The following is an 18770-nucleotide window of genomic DNA, read 5'->3' on the forward strand; positions in this document are numbered from 1 at the left end:
TTAAATCCTCTGTCACAGTCTAGTTATGTGATATTAAGAATATTAGCCTCTTGGTGGAGTGCCTGGGTGGCTTAGTCCGTTGAGCGTCTGACTTTGGCTCAGGTCAGGGTCTCACAGTCTGTGGGTTCAAACCCTGTGTCAAGCTCTGTGCTGACAGCTCAGAGCCCCAAGCTCGCTTGGAATTCTGTGTCTCCCTCTCTGTCTGCCCCTCCCCCACTTGTGCTCTGTCTCTGTCTCTGTCTCTCTCTCTCTCAAAAAATAAACATTAAAAACATTAAAAAAAAAGAATATTAACCTCTCTAAATCTCAACTTCATAATCCATAAAATGTTTTTATGTATATGCAGTGTTCAAATAAGATACTGTAAAGCAGTTAGCATTAATGCCTGACATATAGCAAATGGTCATTAAATGTCATTAGTATTATGATTTATATATTTTATTTTTGTTTATTTTTCTCCCTCCTGTTTTGAGAAGATTTGAAACATGTTGTCTACAGAAACAGCCCACTGGGAACCATTCTGATGCCTGGTGGATAAAAATCAGAACCACTACCATTCTATATTGGGTGTTTAGAGAACAAATGGATGCTTGGGGAACATGAAACTTGGAAAACTCTCATATGGATTCCAAATAGCTCAAATGCACACTGACAGGAGGTATATGTTAACGAAGAAATGCCAAGTTAAATTTTACCAGGAAACAGCATCAGGACTAAATGGAATGCATTCTTTTACATACTTTGGATAGCTCAGAAGCAGAGCATAATGTAAGAGAGACTCACAGAATACCTAGTTTCTTGTAAACGAAGTGTCACTAGAGGATACATCAATGCATGGCAAGAAGTGCTGGGATTTGGAGTCCAAATATGGATTAAATGAATTGCATTTGTCATTTACTAGCTGGGTGATCTTTGGTAAATGACTTTGCCTTCAAAACCTTGATTTCCTTGGCTATATAGTAAAGCTGATTATACCTCGCTTGCAGGAAATTATGAGAATTAAATGAGGTCCTGTATATAAAGTGCCTATCACAGGGTCTCAGTGTTTACTGTAGTTATCATCAAGAAAGTAATTATAGACTACAATATTAGGTCTGTTTAATATTTTATAGTTACAAGTGATCTGTATTCACTTGAGGTGATACCACCGTAATATCATGTTGGAGCTTAACCAGTTCAGTACATATAATATGAACAATGAGCTCTCAAATTATTTCTATCAGTAATAATAGTTGATGTTTACTGTTACGTGGTAATCACTGGGTTAAATGCATTATCTCATTGAATCTCTACGGCATTCTCATAATTTGGATATATTTTGTAGAGAAGGAAAATGAAGCTTAGGAAGGAGAAATAAATTGCTTGAGGTTGAATCGATGGTCAGGAATCTAGCTCTAGTCTGAATCCAAAATGTAGACTCTAACCACCAGGTTCTACCACCTGTTAATTTGTTACATAGTCTGAAAAACAAAGAAAGAATCTCTGGTTAGATAAACTGACCCTACTGTGACTTTGGCAAAGAGAAAAACGTGTTGCTTCTCAAAGGCTTTAATTAGTGAAAAAAGGGATTCAAATACTCAAGCCTGAAGCTGTGACTTTGAAGCATGAGAGAAACAGTGACTGTGTATTGTCAGGCCAAAGTTGCCACCACATGGGACCCATTTTTTACGTGTTTTGCCTTTAGTTAGCCTCAAGTTCTTTTTAAACCTTGTGCCTTTTAAATGTACTGTACATGTGTTACGAACAGCACACCCAGAACCATATCTTGGCATTAAAATTCCATGAAGTCCATTTTGGGAATCAGATTACCACACCTATTTTTAGTTCACAACACAAACTCCTTTTTCCATTACACTTTTAAATATCCAGCCATAAAAGACATATTGAAAATAGCTCTTCCAGCCTCATAAAAATCCTGCATTTGGTGAAATCAGGACAGACCCATTGACTGGCATTAATGTAAGTACGTGACTGAGGCAGCTACCTGCCAGTGCCTCTCTCCTCCTCTTGGTTAGGACTACCCGCCCCATCCACTTGCTGCTATATTTGTCTGCCTTCTTGGCCATAAAAGGCTGGCTGTGTGGCTCTGACATTCTACAGCCTGACCACATGCATTATTTTTGAACTGGTCCCCAGGGTCCTGTCTTTAGACCTGCCTCTTCACGTTTTCTTTGGGATTCATCCTCCGTGGGCTTTTCATTCTCTCGTCCAGCTCCACAGCCACCTCGGAGCATTTGTGCACCACCATCGCTCCTTTGCAAACTGGTAAGTGTGACACTGAGGCAGAAGAATGCACTTGATATTTTAGGTGCTTAACAGCATTGCATGCATGTGGTTTCTTTCTATCTTGTGAGTTCAGTGGTTTGCTCAAAGAGCTGTCAGAATAGCAGAGAAATAGGAAAGTGGAGCCCCTGGGCGGGAAGACAAAAGCAGCAGGGTGCCAGTTTCTGCTGGCACAGCTATTCTCTCACATCACACTGTTCTTTTTAAGTTAAGCTACTGTTCCTGGAACTATAAGGAGATAAGATCTGTCTCAGGTGGAACTGTAAGTGTGAGTCCAAGTACTCTTTCCAAGTTATAGTTCTGTGGTTTGGTTGGAATCTGGAATGGATGAGATGACAGCAAGTAATGTGTTTTCTGTTTTCCACATGCCTACAGTATTCCCTGATTACAAATTAGACCAAGAGGAGGTAAATTCACTTAGAAGTCCCTAGTTTCGAATTCAGTGATTTTGTTATGTCAGTGCCATGTGGACAAATGTAAGAGTGCATTATGATGTTTCTGACCCAAAAATGGTTAAGTCATAGTTCAGTAGCAACACAGATCCCCACATGATGATCCTAAAGTTCACACTTTCTGTGAATGATTCTAATCAGCTTTGGGCCTCTAACGCTTGCACAAAAGTATCATCTCAGGATTATAATTTTGTAATCAGTATTTCTCCCCAAATTCCCAAATTATATTCAGAAAGAAAATGCCAGTCTTAACCATCTTTCCTCCCCGCATACTCTAGCTGTCACGTGTTGGGGATAATCCTCACTTACTTGAAGCGAAGGTAGTTGTACCTTCGTTCCAGAGGTCAGAGCAGAGGCAACCAGCTCTGACGACTACAAGCCAGACCCTGTTTACTTGTAATACATTATGGGTGTGCCTGCAATGTTAAGTACTATTAAAAATAAATCTACTGAGGGCAAAATAGAAATAAAGAGAGTAGAAAATAGAATTGGGGCAAAATAGAAATAAAGAAGTACAAAATAGAATTGGGGCAAAATATTTAAAGATTTTACTTTGTGAAAATGTAAGCATTTCAAGTCACGTGAGCTTATATGAACTTGTCTTATAACTTAATACATAGGAAGGTCATTCATTTGTTTGGACATCTTTTAAACAACCTTTGCCATGTGCAATGTAGTATGCATCATTAAAGAAACTTATCTATTATCTTTATAACTGCCTAACATATTTCTGTATTAATATATTCTAATTCTTTTTAAATCAAAATTTATCTAATAATTATTCGTTACATATGGTAATTATTCTGTATGTTTTAGAACAGAAGATAGCAATCTATTTAAGGGTCGAAGCAAAGTTGCTTGCTAGTAGCTATTTTTTTCCTCTTGGGAAATGCCATGTAGACTGATATCTTCCATGCGCCCCAAGATAAATATTTCTGGAGTGGAGTTTGCTGGATTTTCTTCCCTAGGGAATGCATGCTGACTTACAAAAGAGTCTAAATAAAAAGTTGATTTAACCCTGACAAAAAATATGGCAACTTTAGAAGAATTCATTCCTCATTTAAAATAATCAAAAAAGAGATTTGGAAAAAACTGATTACCTCACAATGACTTTTACTTGTAAAATTTACAAATCACATTTCAGAACATGCACAAAAGTATTAAAAATGGGTGGAGGGACTCCTATAAAACTATTATTTCCTCCAACGTTGTCAGTGTGACTGATACAACTCCTGTCAGTGGACACAGCATTCAAGAAAACTCATACAATGTGAAGCCTCCCCTCTCTCTGCTACACAGACTTATCTTTGACTGTCAGTTGAACTGTTAGCTGAAGTTCACGGTGTAACCTTCTACACTGATGGCTGACTTTCTTACTTCTTTATGTAAGAAGACTAGAAGCCTTCATATTCTTAATGGAGCAAATTGTCTGGTTTGACACTATACCTTTTTCAAGTGTTCATGGGATTTGAGAGAGCTCATTACAGGATAATACAGTTGACCCTTAAATAACATGGGTTTTAACTGCATGGCCCCTCTTATACACAACATTTTTTTGATAAATATAGTATAGTACTGTAAATCTATTTTCTTTTTGATTCCTTAATATTTTCTTTTATCTGACTTTATTGTAATAATACAGTATATAATACATATAATGTTCAAAATATGTGTTTATCTACTGTGTATGTTATCAGTAAGGCTTCTAGTCAACAGTTGGCTATTAGTAGTTAAGTTTGGGGGGGGTCAAAGTTTATATGTGGATTTTCCACTGTCTGGGTGTGGGCAGAGGTTGCCACTTCTAACCCCTGCCATTGTTCAAGGGTCAATCATATAAGCAAACTCCAAGGTTCAGTCCTAGAACTTCTTTTTCCATTTATAATCATTCTGATCTATTTTTTTGGCTTTGCATACCATCCATATGTTGCTGATTCCCAAAGGTAGGTGTCCATCCTGGACCTTTACCCCGTGGCCCAAAGTCATATGTCTACCTTAACATCTCCACTTGGATATCTAGCAGGTATCTCAGTTGTAGTATATCTCAAACCCATCTCCTGTACTTCCATCCCTAACTGTGCTTTATGACACTCCTGCCCATCTCAGTCAACAACTTCATTCTTCCAGTCACTCAGGCAAAAACCTCAGCATCGTCTCTCACTCCTCTTTGTTTCACACCCTAATTCAGAACTTTCAGCAAATGCTGTTGGTTCCATCTTCAAAATACGTGCAGAGTCTGATCACTTTTCACACTTCCACTGCCACCATCTTCATGTCTAGCCTGGGCTATTGCAGTGGCCTTTGTATTCACTTGCTAGGGCTGCCCTAACAAGGTACCATAGACTGGGTGGCTTAAACAACAGAAATGTATCTTGTCACAATTCTGGAGGCTAGAAATCTGAGATCAAGGTGTGGGCAGAGTTGTTGTGTTTTGAGGCCCCCCTTACAGATGATCTTCTTATCCCTCTTCACAGAGTCTTCCTCTGTATATGTACATGTCTGTGTCCTAACTTTCTCTTCTTACAGAGACACCAGTCATATTGACTGAGGGCCCATCCCAATGATCTCATTTTAACCTCATTTCCTCTGTAACGACCCTATCTCCAAATGTACATACTGAAGTACTGGTGGTTGGGACTTCAACATATGAATCTGGGGGAATACAACGTAGCTCATAACAGCCTTCTTTTTTTAAAAATTATTTTTATTTTTTTAAAAGTTTTATTTTTAAGTAATCTCTCCACCCAATGTGGGGCTTGAACCCACAACCCCAAGATGAAGAGTCCACCAACTGAGCCAGGGAGACACCCCCATAACAGCCTGCTGATTGGTCTCCTGGCTTTCCTTCTTGTCTCTCAGTAGTCTATCATTTATATATCAGCCACAATGAGTCTCAGCTTGTAACCTTTTGATGGTTTTTCTGCCCTTTCAGAGTAAAAGACAAAGTCTTTGCAGTCACTTCTCGGGCCCTACGCTGTCTACCCTCCCACCCCACCCCCAACATATCCTCTCCTATACCTCTCTTTGCACCCTGCTCACTCCTTGCAGCTTCACTGCCATTTGCTACTCCTGGAGTACAACAGGCACGCTCACACCCTCGTGTCTTTGCAATGGTCTTCCATCTAAAACACTCTTCCTCTGATATTCTCATGCTCAGATGTCACTCTCATGCTCAGAAGCTATCCCTAATGAGGCTGTCTAAAATTGCATCCCAACTCTTTGTTTTTTTCCCCCTTGTTTTTGACTGTAGCATTTAACACATTCTGTTTACCTTACATTTTAGTTATTTTCTCTATTGGCTATCTCCTGCTATAGAATATAAGGTCCTATATAAAGTTATCAGAGCAGGGATTTTGTTTGTTTTGTTCATCTGTGTATTTCTTGTGCTGGAACAGAACCAGGCTCATAGTAAGTGCTCAGTAATTATTTGTTGAATGAAAACCACGTTGACTATACACAGGCTCTCCTCATTACATATTCTCCCAGTAGAAGCCCCCATCAGAATGAAATACCAGAAAATTAGAAATACATATTATGAAAGGCCTGAGGAAAAAGCAAATAGCCAGAGTAGGGAAATTTTGTAAAGACCTCCCAGATATTAAAACAAACAAACAAAAAGAAACCTGCACTATTAGAAGACCTAATGGCAGGAGGGGGCTTAAGTGGGCCATGAAGTAGAAAGTTTGCTGAGTAACCAGTTAAGCTAACCTTCACATCATTTTCCATTTGCTCTTTGGAAAAGATAAGAGTATTAACTTTTGCATATTGGTTTAGATGACTTGTTTCTTTCTTTCTTTTGTTTTTCTTTTTCTTTTTTTTTTTATGTTGAGAGAGAGGGAGAGAGAGAGCAAGTAGGGGAGGGGCGGAGAGAGAGAGGGAGACAGAGAATCCCAAGCAGGCCCTGCACAGTCAGCACAGAGCCTGACATGGGGCTCGAACTCACGAAACTGTGAGATCATGACCTGAACCGAAATCAAGAATTGGAAACTTAGGGGTGCCTGGGTGGCTCAGTCAATTGAGCATCCGACTCTTGGTTTTGGCTCAGGTGGTGATCTCAGAATTTGTGAGGTCAAGCCCCACATTGGGTTCTGTGCTGACAGTGCAGAGCTTGCTTGGGATTCTCTCTCTTCCTCTCTCTCTGCCCCTACCCCCCCCCCCAAAATAAATAAATAAACATTAAAAAAGAAAAAAGAAGAATTGGACACTTAACTGACTGAGCCACCCAGGTGCCCACTTGTTACTTAATAATTCACTCAAAATTTGCTACTTTCTTATAGGTTACCTGGTTTCCTCCGGGGCACACGATGTCTTTGCCATTTTATCAGAAGCTCCACCAGCACTATGACAGCAGCTACCGCAATAAGGACCTTCGCACCACCATGAGCCACTACCAGCAGGAGAAGAAAAGTTCTGCCATCTACACCCACGGCTCCACGGCCTACAGCAGCCGGTCCTCTGCCGCACACCGCCAGGAATCTGAGGCCTTCAGCCAGGCGTCCGCTGCCTCGTACCAGCAGCAGGCCTCTCGGGCCACTGCGTCCACCCATGCATCTGCAGCCAGTCGGAAGACAGCCTCAGCCTATGATTATGGCTACTCCCACGGGTATGTCAAAAGCAGCCTTCCAACCTTAGGGCAAAGGCACGTTCTCTGAATAACCCTCCTACATCATTTCCCTTTCTTTTTAATCTGGTAGCCCTACATTTAAACCAGGTGTGGAGTGAGGCCATGTGTTTGGGAGACCTGGGACTTCTGTCTACCTGTTTCCCTTTACATTCTCTTTGAATTTCACACTTTATAATCACACTGGCGTGCCTTGCTTGCATTGCCAACTGTGATATTGCTAGAAGCAGAGAAGTTTTGCCACAGATTGATTTCAACATTCAGCAGCAGCAGAGCCAGAAAATATCATTTCAACACTCACAGCAGGTTTCCTGGCCCTCAGAATGTTTCTACTTAGATGAGAAGCCAGTATAGAATTTAAAATTCACAGGTCACAGGCGCCCAAACTACAGCAGAGATGTGTTCTACTTTTTCAATATCTGAGAACCAATTCTGAGCTATTGTTCAGGCAGCAGATATTTTCTTTAGCTAGAACACTTTATGTTTTTATTTATTTTTGAGACAGAGAGAGACAGAGCATGATCAGGGGAGGGGCAGAGAGAGAGGGAGACACAGAATCTGAAGCAGGCCCCAGGCTCTGAGCTGTCAGCACAGAGTCTGACGCAGGGCTCGAACTCATCGAATGTGAGATCACGACCTGAGCTGAAGTCAGACGCTCAACCGACTGAGCCACAGAGGCACCCCAGCTAGAACATTTTATAAAACTAGGCCCTTATCTCAGTCAGCTTAAGAATACCAGGAATAAATCTGTATTCTGATCAAAGTAGATTGATCAACCCATTGCAATGAGGGAGACCACGCCACAGAGGGAAAGAGAGTTACTATAGCATTCTAGGAAGAGTGGAGTTTACATGCAGGTTTGGTTTGCAAAGTGAACCCAGGGTCCTGTTTCTACTGGAAACAGTGAAGTTGAGATAAATGAGGACTGTTGTATCCAGAAACCCTTAATGTGGGAGCTCAGCCCCAGGGTTGGGAACTGAGGCTGCTTCTTTGTGTCAACAGTGACTGGGGTCATCCAGGTAAGAGTACATTGTCTCATTCTCACTGATAAAATTTCAAACGGCAAACTTACTGATAATCTTTGATATTAGAGAAGAAAGTTTCTCAGTGATCTGTAGTCACACAAAGAAGGAGGTTACCACAACCTTTTACAGCAGCAGTATCCCTTGGAGAAATGTTTCCTGTGAACTTTGCAATTGGCTTCTGTGTCTTTTGTTCTAGCCTGATGAATGCTGGGCAGATGCTTACTTTCTCAGCCCAAGCCAGTTTTTATTTTCTTGATATCCAGAATGAAATGTTTCATGGGAATCAAAAAAACACTTGCAAGATTTATGTGATTTTATTAAAAATCCTGGGGCACTTGGGTGGCCCAGTCAGTTAAGTGTCCAACTTCAGCTCAGGTCATGATCTTGTGGTTTGTGGGTTTGAGCCCCACGTAGGGCTGTGTGCTGACAGCTCTGGAGCCTGGAGCCTTTATTTTGAGAGGCACGAGCCTGGAGCCTGGAGCCTGCTTCGGATTCTGTGTCACCTTCTCTCTGACCCTCCCCCACTCACACTCTGTCTCTCTCAGTCTCTCAAAAATAAATAAATGTTAAAAAAATATTTTAAAAAATCTATAGTCCACAGAAGAAGTTGCTGAACTTGAAAACATAGACATTTTTGGACTATGTGGTAAATAACCACTTGCTGCCTTGAATCCCCTCCAAAGCATCTGGCATAGTTGCATTCTTTTGTTATAAACATAATAATATAATTTTAAGTTTTACAAAATTTAAGTCCACAAAATATCTGTTAGGACAACTAGAAAAGTGTTTATTTCTGGGATTTAAAGGTATTATTAAGGAAATAACACAGTGGTTTGTATGAGTCAAAGTGAGGATGATTTCTGAAGGAAGAAATTCCTGAATGAATCCCCAGTGGGTTTAAGCAGCACCTGATCTACAGCTGTTGTTTCTTGGGCACGAGCAGGGACCTCCTGGGAGTTTCTGCTGTGTTCAGTAACAGAGCCAGAGTCTGCTGGGGCTTACCTAGGATATATGATGGCAACGTTATGAAATTCCATTTAAAATGGAACAGGATCATCTTGCCATCTCACTTTAATGGGATATTCAGAAGGACTTTGTGTTGGCTGTAAATATGGAAATATTGTCGCTAAGGTGAATTCATTTCTTTTAGCACTTGCTTCAGATGAACTGCCTTCCAAAGGAAAGTTGGGGGGAATTAACACCATGTGTATGTGGCAGCATCATTTTGTTCTGAAGAATGTTCCATAGAACATTAAGAACCTCATTTAGGAAAGCAGCTGTCTTGTAATAGAGGAGGATTACATTTTAAATATCCATTTTCCTGAGCCGAAGTCGGACGCTCAACTGACTGAGCCACCCAGGCACCCCTATTCATATTTATTTATAATTGGATATATTATATTAAACATTAGTAATTGAACTTTGAGCATTTTTATATTTTATTCAGAAAAAAATTGCTCTGTGCTATCTTTGGAACACGTAGCCATTTCAGCTTTAAAAGCCTCACATAATAAGCTTTCTATAGGAAATGGAACTGTAATTATTTTCCTATACTCAACTTCACATTGTGTTCTTTCCTACTATGTCTGTATTTTATGTAGGCAGGAAGGTAGGTAGGTATTCATTAATGGCTTTAATGTTGAAGAACTCAGACTCTTGGTAGAAATATACTAACCTAGAAATGTTGACCCAGAAACAAGAGAGGGAAGAAAACACCAATATTTTCCCCTTTATGTAATGCAATGTAAAGGAAAAGAAAGCCAACCTAATCCTGGGGTTATTTTAGTTTTTCTTTTTTTAGACCTAGAGCTAACAGGTGCAAATAATATTCTTTGAACATTTCAGAATCTTCATAATTCCTTTAGGTTGTATTTTCGTTCTCTCAAAATGGAGGAGCAACTTTTCCCCGCTAAATGAAATATCTCTCTTTGGATTGTGACAGTGTTGTTGATTATAATCCTTAGCGTTATAAATGCAATTCTGTGGAATGTATGTAAACACTAGGCTTGATCTATTTTTACCCTCTGCTTTGTTATTAGATGTCCAGTGGTAAAATGGAAACTATGGAGACTGATATGTGCTCAGGGCTTGGCTGACCTCAGTAAATCTTAGGAACAATGGCTCGTTCAGCGTCAATGTGGTTATAAGCACAGATCAGTTACCAATTGAATTGTAAGCCAAGGGTTATAAAATAAATCCTGGAACACTTATTATAAATGCCTTTATTCTTAGTCACAGTGAAAAAAAACCCCTAAATTAAAGTAATTCAGGAAGACAAAGTGAGACAAGATTATTGTTTCATGCAAATAATCCACAAATACTATCAGTGATTAAAGGAGAAATGGTACTTATAACTACCATTCGGCAAGAGTTCTTAACTTCTATCCTTGAATAGATTTCAACAGGGTCTTGGTTGATCTGAAATTATGTGCAAAATTAGGCACAGTTGAGAATTTGTTCTTGCTGAGAAAGACTGTAGTTTTTATCAGATTCCCAGAGAACACTGTGACTCAACAAAGGTCAGAACCACTGCACTAGAAAGTGTGAATATAAACATCAGACAACCCAGTGTGTGGCCTGAGGGTCCCTTTCCCAATACCAATATTATACGAAGTTAGGATGAATTAAGGCAGATGTTTATAGGGAGTGTGATATTATGGAAATCATGGTAACTTTCTTTTCAGTAAGCTGGATCACACATTAAGATGGAAATAATAAATATTTTGTTACACTTGGTAGGAATGAATAACTTTCAAAAAGCAGAGACAACACAGCATAGTTCTAGGATGATGGAGGGATTTAGAGTTGTCCCTCAACCCTGTGGTAATGGTAGATATTGAATTTCTTGATTCTAAACAGTTGAAATTCAACCCATATGATGCAATTCAGCACAGTATCCTCTATACTACTGTATCTTTACAGTAACCCTGAGAAGTAGAAATTATTATTCTCTTTTTAAAAATGAGAAAATTTGGGGTGCCCGGGTGGCTCAGTTGAACACGGGTCTCTTGCTTTTGGCTCAGGTCATGATCTCACAGTTCGTGAGGCTCTGTGCTGAGAGTGCAGAGCCTGCTTGGGATTCTTTCCCTCCCTCTCTCCCTCTCTGCCCCACCTGTGCTCTCTTCTCTGTCTCTCTCTCTGCCAAAATAAATAAACATTAAAAAATAAAAATGAGAAAATTAGAGCCCAAGTAGACTAAATAAATTTTCTCCTTTGCACTAAGAAATGGTAGAATAATGATTTTAACCCCCATTGTACCCCAAGCCCCCCACCCTTTCCATGAGTACCCAGTAACAGTTATGATCAGCCAACTCCCCTTCACCTCATAGCCACCAGATTTTTCTTGAAGCAGCAATATATAGTTTTTCATTATGTTTCCTTTTATTTGCCCTCCTACTAGAAAAGCCATTGAGCACCACAATAACAAGATTCAGAATAGGGAACAATCGATCCAGGAGCATTCATGAATGCCAAACTTGAAACCTCATAGACTCTTTAACTTGTCACTTAGAATCAGACATAGTGACTCACAAGGGACTGTAGAAGACACTAGTGTGGGGATGAGAAAACTGAGGCATGAGTAACTTGTCTGGGATATTCTGCCTAACTTTATTTTTTTAAATTTTGTTGTTTTTTAAAAAATTTTTAAATATTTATTTATTTTTGAGAAAGAGAGAGCGAAAGAGAGAGGGTGGGGGAAGGGGCAGGGAGAAAGGGAGACAGAATCCGAAGAAAGCTCCAGGCTCTGAGCTGTCAGCACAGAGCCCTATGTGGGGCTCAAACTCATGAACTGTGAGATGATGACCTGAACTGAAGTATGGCATTTAACCAGCTAGGCCACCCAGGCACACCTCTGCCTAACTTTAAATTATGCCCTTAACTACACTCATGTCACATTGATAAACTACCCTTGGTGGTTACCCAAGTAATAACCTCTTTTGAAACTACTATAGTTTGCAAAGAATATGCTAATGCTCAAAACAATTCCAATTCAGACAGAAGATACCAATGTTCAAAATAGAGACCACTGAACACAGAAGCCTCTGTCTTTTATTGGCAGGTTTGATTACAGCAGGACAGAGGGGGACCTGAAAACCTGCTCTATTTCCCACCCTAGGGTGGTTTCAAAAGATGTTACCAAAGAAATCTACTGCCTGTGGACATTTCTGTGTCTTGACCTCAGCTGCTGGCATCAGATTAGTATCCATTTTCTACATATTCATTTCCAGATGTTATAATGCAAAGGGGATAGTCTTTGGGGTCAAACAGGCTGTGCTTACTTGGAGTTAGACTTGTGACTTCAGATAACTAGTTAACCTCTCAGTTTCTTCATCTGTAAAATGGGGAAAATGTTTATCCCTCATGTTGGGAAGTCTAAAAGAAATAATCACATAAGGTACTTGATGTAATAGCACACGGGGACAGTCACTGAGGTTTAAGTATTGTCCATTCATTCACTAACTATTTATTGAATGCCTCCTGTGTGCTAAGCACTGCTCTAGGTGCTTGGGATAGATTGCTGAACAAAACTGACAAAGATTCCTGCCCTCATGGAGGATATGTTCTAGCATGGAGAGACAGGCCATAAACAATAAGTATAATCAAAAGGGCCTTGAATTTTATATCACTCTAGAAGGTAATAGATGTTATGGAAGTAATAAAGAAATCGAGTAGGCTAAGACACATCAGTATGTGGGGTGGGGGTGCAGGTTGGAATTTTAAGTAGAGTAGTCAGACCTCCTCAGGAAGGTGATATCTGAACAAAGATGTGAAGTAGCAGAGGGAATTGTCTGGCGGAAATGTGCACCAGACATTGAGAACAGCCACTACAAGGCCTTTCAGCAAGGAACAGCATCGAGGCCACTGAGGGAACAGAGGAATGAGGGGAAAGTACGTGAAGATGTCAGAAAGGAAATGGACAGGGCATGGCCAACCAAATGGCCTTGTGGGCCATTGTAAGAATTTTTTATTCTGAGTTAGAGGGAGTCTTGGCAAAGTTTTGAGCACAGAGATGACTTGATCTGACTTAAGTTGTGACAGGAGCACTGTGGCTGCTCTGTGGAGAACAGACTGGTGCATGAGCAGAAGCAGGTCACCCAGATAGGAGGCCAATGCTGTAGTCCAGGCAGGGCAGATGGGCAGTCAGAAAGGATATGGTGAACATATTTTTGGATTTATTAGCTTTTGCTGAATTCTTACTTCTACCAGATTTGTCACAGGGCTTTTCAACTCCCATAGCCACATAGTTTTGAGGCTGCAAAAAGATCCATGTAGATTTGTTATACAATGAATTTTCTGAGAGTCTCTTTAGGCAGTATAATGATGGTAAAACCATACCCTTATTCTTCATTCCCCAAGATCCAATGAAGTACATTGTTCCACTGTTAGTGTTTTTTATGGTACTTAATAGGAAAAACACCTGAAATAACCATAGTTGTATGGGGATTTAGGTCCACCTATAGATTCAAGCGGCTGAGTATGAATTACAAAAAATTATTGAACTATAGACAGTTATGGGAAATGAAGTTTGTTTGGAAAGCCACTGATATATCCAGGTTGCCTACTCTTACCTTTTCTCCTCTAGAAATAGTCTTATAGCCTCATCTCTAAATAAAAGCTTAACTATTGTATATAAGGAAAAAGCACCACAGTTTCTGGATTACAAAAGTCAATTCAGTGTTCTGGGATTTGTCTTCCACATTTTAAATACTAAGAAAATGACGAGTTACATTATTTCCCATGTGAAAGAAAAAGATCAGAGAAAAATCTAATGAACGCAGAAAAGTCAGTTACTTTTTTCCCCCAAGAAATAGGCAAGTTTATTGCCAATTACTTCTTTTTTTACAAAAAAATACTTTATTTTAAAGTGATCTCTATACCCAACATGGGGCTCAAACTTACAACCCCAAGATCAAGAGTCACATGCTCTGCTGACCAATCCAGTCAGGTGCCCTGCCAATTACTTCTTTATCAGCCAACCGAGTTATGTTCTGAATCCCTGAATCCAAGGAGAGTAGCCTTCGCCATATGTCAATCTCCTGTCCCTACTATCACTGCTATAAACATGTGGCTTGTTTGCATGGAGAGAACTGGGACTGTCACTCCTGGTAATACCAGCTTCATATTATCAGCAGTTTGTAGATCCACAGAACTGTGGAATGGTCAAGCAGGAAGAGACCAAAAGCTCATCTAACTTAAGCCCTTCCTTTCACAGGTACTTACACTGAGGCCAGGTAAGATGTGATTCATTTTGTTACCTGTGCTTTGCCCTGTCACTCAAAACCGTTATTTGCTGGGCTCTTTTGCAGGCTAAATTCAAGTTTAGATGATACAAGATACCTCCAGAATGGCATTCATCTTCCACAGACAGGTGAACCATCCTGTGAGAAGGAAGGCATGTCCTTTAGTAGAGTAGGAATAGAATGGGTCAGCCAAAGGTGGAAGGGGGCAAAGTGGTACCTCCCAGGCTCCAATGTGAAATGTTAGCTCTGTTCCTGGCTGGCTGGGCAGTAGAGTGTAACTGAGCTTCCCTACAGAGATTTCGGAACTCTGGAAGCCCATGGGAGCCGCAGCAACAGGCTTGACCTTTTCTACGGCAGCCTTTCTAGATGAAACAAGAGAAAGCAAGAGCACCTCAAAGGAGGGGGGTAACTTCCATGCAACCACAGTGACCATCCTCAAAGTGGGGTGGGATGTGGATTTCTGGGCTGCCTTATAAATAATAAGACTAACTTTTTAAAACCCTGGACAATTTTCAGTTCACAGACTAAAACTTTATAAGGCATCTCCTTCAAGTGTCATGCATAATATAATATCTAGGAACTATGGAGTAAACCTTTTCACTTCTGCTTAAAAATAGGCCATAATCTGGGTTAATTTCTAAAATAGTCATAAATGGATAAAAACTGAAGGGTATGTGTAGAGAAGGACCACAAAAGATTTAAATCTCTCAGTGTTTTACTCCTTCACCTTTTCTAGAACACATGACTGTTCTACATTCATGTTGAAAAGTGGTTCAAACCTCCATCGTATTTGCTTTTAGCTCATGGCTATACATTAGCTGTGAAAAATTACCAAACGGAAGATAAAATGTTAATTATTGATGGAAACTTAAATAATGGAAAAAATAAAGCAATAAAGAGAAGAAAAAATTGTGGCTACATTCCTATTTAAATAACTAAACATTTTTTTTTAAACTAAAAATAAAATATTTTCATGGCTGAGAAAGTGAAATGGAGAAGGGGAAAAAAGACAAGTGTAAGGTAAATAATGCAAAACCAAACAAAAAACCAAGAACGTTTACTTATTATGGCGCTACATATCAGTAAATTTCAAGAGTGATGTTAATCAAACAAAATTCATGCTTATATCTTATTAGAAGCCTTTTCTGCAAAGTGTATTAGTAAAAAAGAAAGGACTCAAAGTCTACTACTTGTCTAACTTTGATGTTCTCTTGAAACCTCCATAAGTGTTCGGATTGGGAAACAGGAGAATTGAAAGGTCAGTAGAAGTGTTGAGCCTGACATGATACCCATATCAAAGGAGGATCATAGAACGAAGCTACTCTAAATCAAAAGTAGATCCGAAACAACCTTTTCATAAAACCCCAAGGAAAGTATTGTCTTTCAAGTTTTGCAAGAGGGAGATATGACTGATGGAAAAGTAGAAATGAAAAGAGAGACTGCAAACTTCAAGTACTTATTCCTGACCCTCCAGGGGGTGCTGAAGATGAAAGAGATAGGGCTTCAGATACCAGAAGCCCCCAAGGAGTGGCTGACTAGCTGAGTGAAGACAGCCGAGAAGGATGACCCATAGTTCACTAAAACCGCTGCCTCTTCCTTTCTTCTGGTAAACAGCTGAGCATTTTGTTTGTATGCAACAGGAATAAGTTGCAAATATATACGAAGATGCGGTTTTAAAGGAAAATTGTTGTAATAATAAAAGTGAGTTCAGTTCTTTTGTGACCACTCAGTAAAGTCTAACGATGACACATACATAAGTCAGCAATAAAAATCGAGCTTTTACTTTGAAGCTTTTGCACCTACCACTGTGTCATCCCAGGATGACCTACCCATCTTTCAATGTCCAGCTCTTCCACAAAGGATTCCCTGGTAACCCCAGACGGAAGTTGTCTCTCAAGCCTGTGAATTCAACTTTTGTTTGCACTGCTCTTTCTGCGTATCTGCCTGTGTTCCTTCTGTCCTTTTGTGCTTTCTTCCTTGATGGACATTATACGACATGTCAGGCCTGGTAGCATTTATTCCCTTATAAGTTGTAAAGCTCTGAGAAAGCAAGGGTCTTTAATTTCTCTTTATATCTCCCTCCCACCCCAGTCAGGCACAGTATTTTGCACACAGTAGAATATGAATAAATATGTTTATAGGATCTGTTGAATAAATCAAGTTGTTAAGGAAAGTTAAAAAATAAACCTGTGAAAATTTCAGTGGTACTGTTACATATAACACAGTTTGAAAGGCTATTTTTGAAGTTACCGAACCTTCTAAAATATCAGCTACATGCTAAGTTTATGTTTAACTTTATGAGAAACTATTCAATTGTTTTCTGCAGTGACTGTACCATTTTACATTCCCATAGCCATGTATGAGAATTCCAGTTTATCCACATTAGTTACCTTCTGTCTTATTTATTATAGCCATTCTTGTCGGTAGGTAGTGGGGTCTCATTTTGGTTTTAATTTGCACTTACCTAATGACTAATGATGTTGACCATCTTTTTATATGCTCATTAGCCATTTATATATCTTCTTTGGTGACAAGCCTGTTCAAATCTTTTGCTTCTTTTTTCCTTTTGCATATTTTTAAATGGATTTTTCTGCTTATTATTGAGTTGTCAGAGTTATTTGAATATTTTACATACAATCCTTTATTAGATATATATTTGAAAATATTTTCTCTCATTCCTTTCATTCTCTTAACAGTGTCTTTCAAAGGCCAGAACTTTTCAATTTTGATGAAGTTTAATTCATTCCTTTTTTTTTTCTTTTTGAATCATGCTTTTGGTGTTATTGCTAAGAACTCTTTGGCTAACTCAATATCATAAAGAGTTTCTCTTATCTTCTAAGAGTTTTATAATTTTCACTTTTACATGTAGAAATTTGATCCATTTTTTTGGTGCCTGGGTGGCTCAGTTGGTTAAGTGTTTGACTTTGGCTCAGGTCATGATCTCACGGTTCGTGGGTTCAAGCCCCGCTGTCTGTGCTGATGGCTCAGAACCTGGAGCCTGCTTCAGATTCTGTGTCTCCTTCTCTCTCTGCCCCTCCCTCACTTGCATTCTGTCTCTTTTTGTTTCTTGAAAATAAATGAACGTTAAACATTTTTTTAAAATAAAAGATATAAAAACAAAGGAAATTTGATGCATTTTTAATTAAATTACGCATGTGATATTGAGTAAAGTTCTAAGTTCATCCTTTCACATATGGATATACAATGGTCCAGCACCATTTGTTGAAAAGGTTTTCTTTCCCCCTTTAATTCCTTAGCACCTTTATCAAAAATGAATTAATTACAATTGTTACTTATAAAAAGTTTTAAATCGGTGAATATAAGTCTTCAAACTTAGTTCCTCTTCTACAAAAAATCTTTTGCCTATGTGTTCCTTCACATTTCTGTATGAATTTTAAGATAACCTTGGCAGTTTCTACAAAGAAAAAAATCTGCTGGGATTTTGATAAGAATCATGTTGAGGGGTGCCTGGGTGGCGCAGTCGGTAAGCATCCGACTTCAGCTCAGGTCATGATCTCACAGTTTGTGAGTTTGAGCCCTGCATTGGCCTCTGTGCTGACAGCTCAGAGCCTGGAGCCTGCTTCAGATTCTGTGTCTCCCTCTCTGTCTGCCCTTCCCTCACTCATGCTCTCTCCCAAAAATAAACAAATGTTAAAAAAATTAAAAAAAAAATAATGTTGAAACTGTAGAACAATTTTGGAAAATGTGCCTTCTTAACAATATCTTTTAGTCCATGAACATGGAATATTTATTTATTCAGATCTTTTTTCACTTATCATAATAATGTTTTGTCATTTTCAATACACAAGTTTTCTACTTCTTTGTCAAAAGAAGTACTACACCCAACATGGGGCTCAGACTTACAACCCTGAGATCAAGAGTCCCATACTCTACTGACTGAGTCAACCAGGGGCCCCTAAGTGTCTTTGGATATGCAATGGGGCTTTTGTAGCAGCCTACAATTGGATTTTTAAAAATCCCCATTCTGACAATATCTGCTGTTCCTTGGAGTTTTTAATCCCTTCACATTTAATAAAATTACTAATATGGTTGGTGTTATGTTTGCTACTTTTGTTTTTTTTCTATATATTTCATATCCTTTGTATATCTCATATCCTTTGTTCATTTATTTCTCCTTTATTGCCCTGTT

At 39.2% G+C, this 18770-nt stretch overlaps 1 protein-coding gene across 2 annotated transcripts in view; it reads left to right on the top strand.

Moving 5' to 3' along the window:
- The first annotated feature begins 2063 nt into the window (after positions 1-2063).
- The window catches only part of MYOM1 (myomesin 1), a 136882-nt gene continuing 120175 nt past the window's right edge, over positions 2064-18770 (top strand). Inside the window, exons 1-2 of one of the 2 annotated variants that reach the window (XM_027068596.2) lie at positions 2064-2265; positions 7010-7335. In XM_027068596.2, the coding sequence (XP_026924397.1) occupies positions 7037-7335 (299 nt within the window). In that variant the 5' untranslated portion in view covers positions 2064-2265; positions 7010-7036. The remainder of the gene's footprint in view (positions 2266-7009; positions 7336-18770) is intronic. The other variant, XM_027068592.2, reaches the window with a different exon arrangement.

Source organism: Acinonyx jubatus, chromosome D3 (genome assembly GCF_027475565.1).
Source record: "Acinonyx jubatus isolate Ajub_Pintada_27869175 chromosome D3, VMU_Ajub_asm_v1.0, whole genome shotgun sequence".
NCBI classification, from domain to species: domain Eukaryota; kingdom Metazoa; phylum Chordata; class Mammalia; order Carnivora; family Felidae; genus Acinonyx; species Acinonyx jubatus.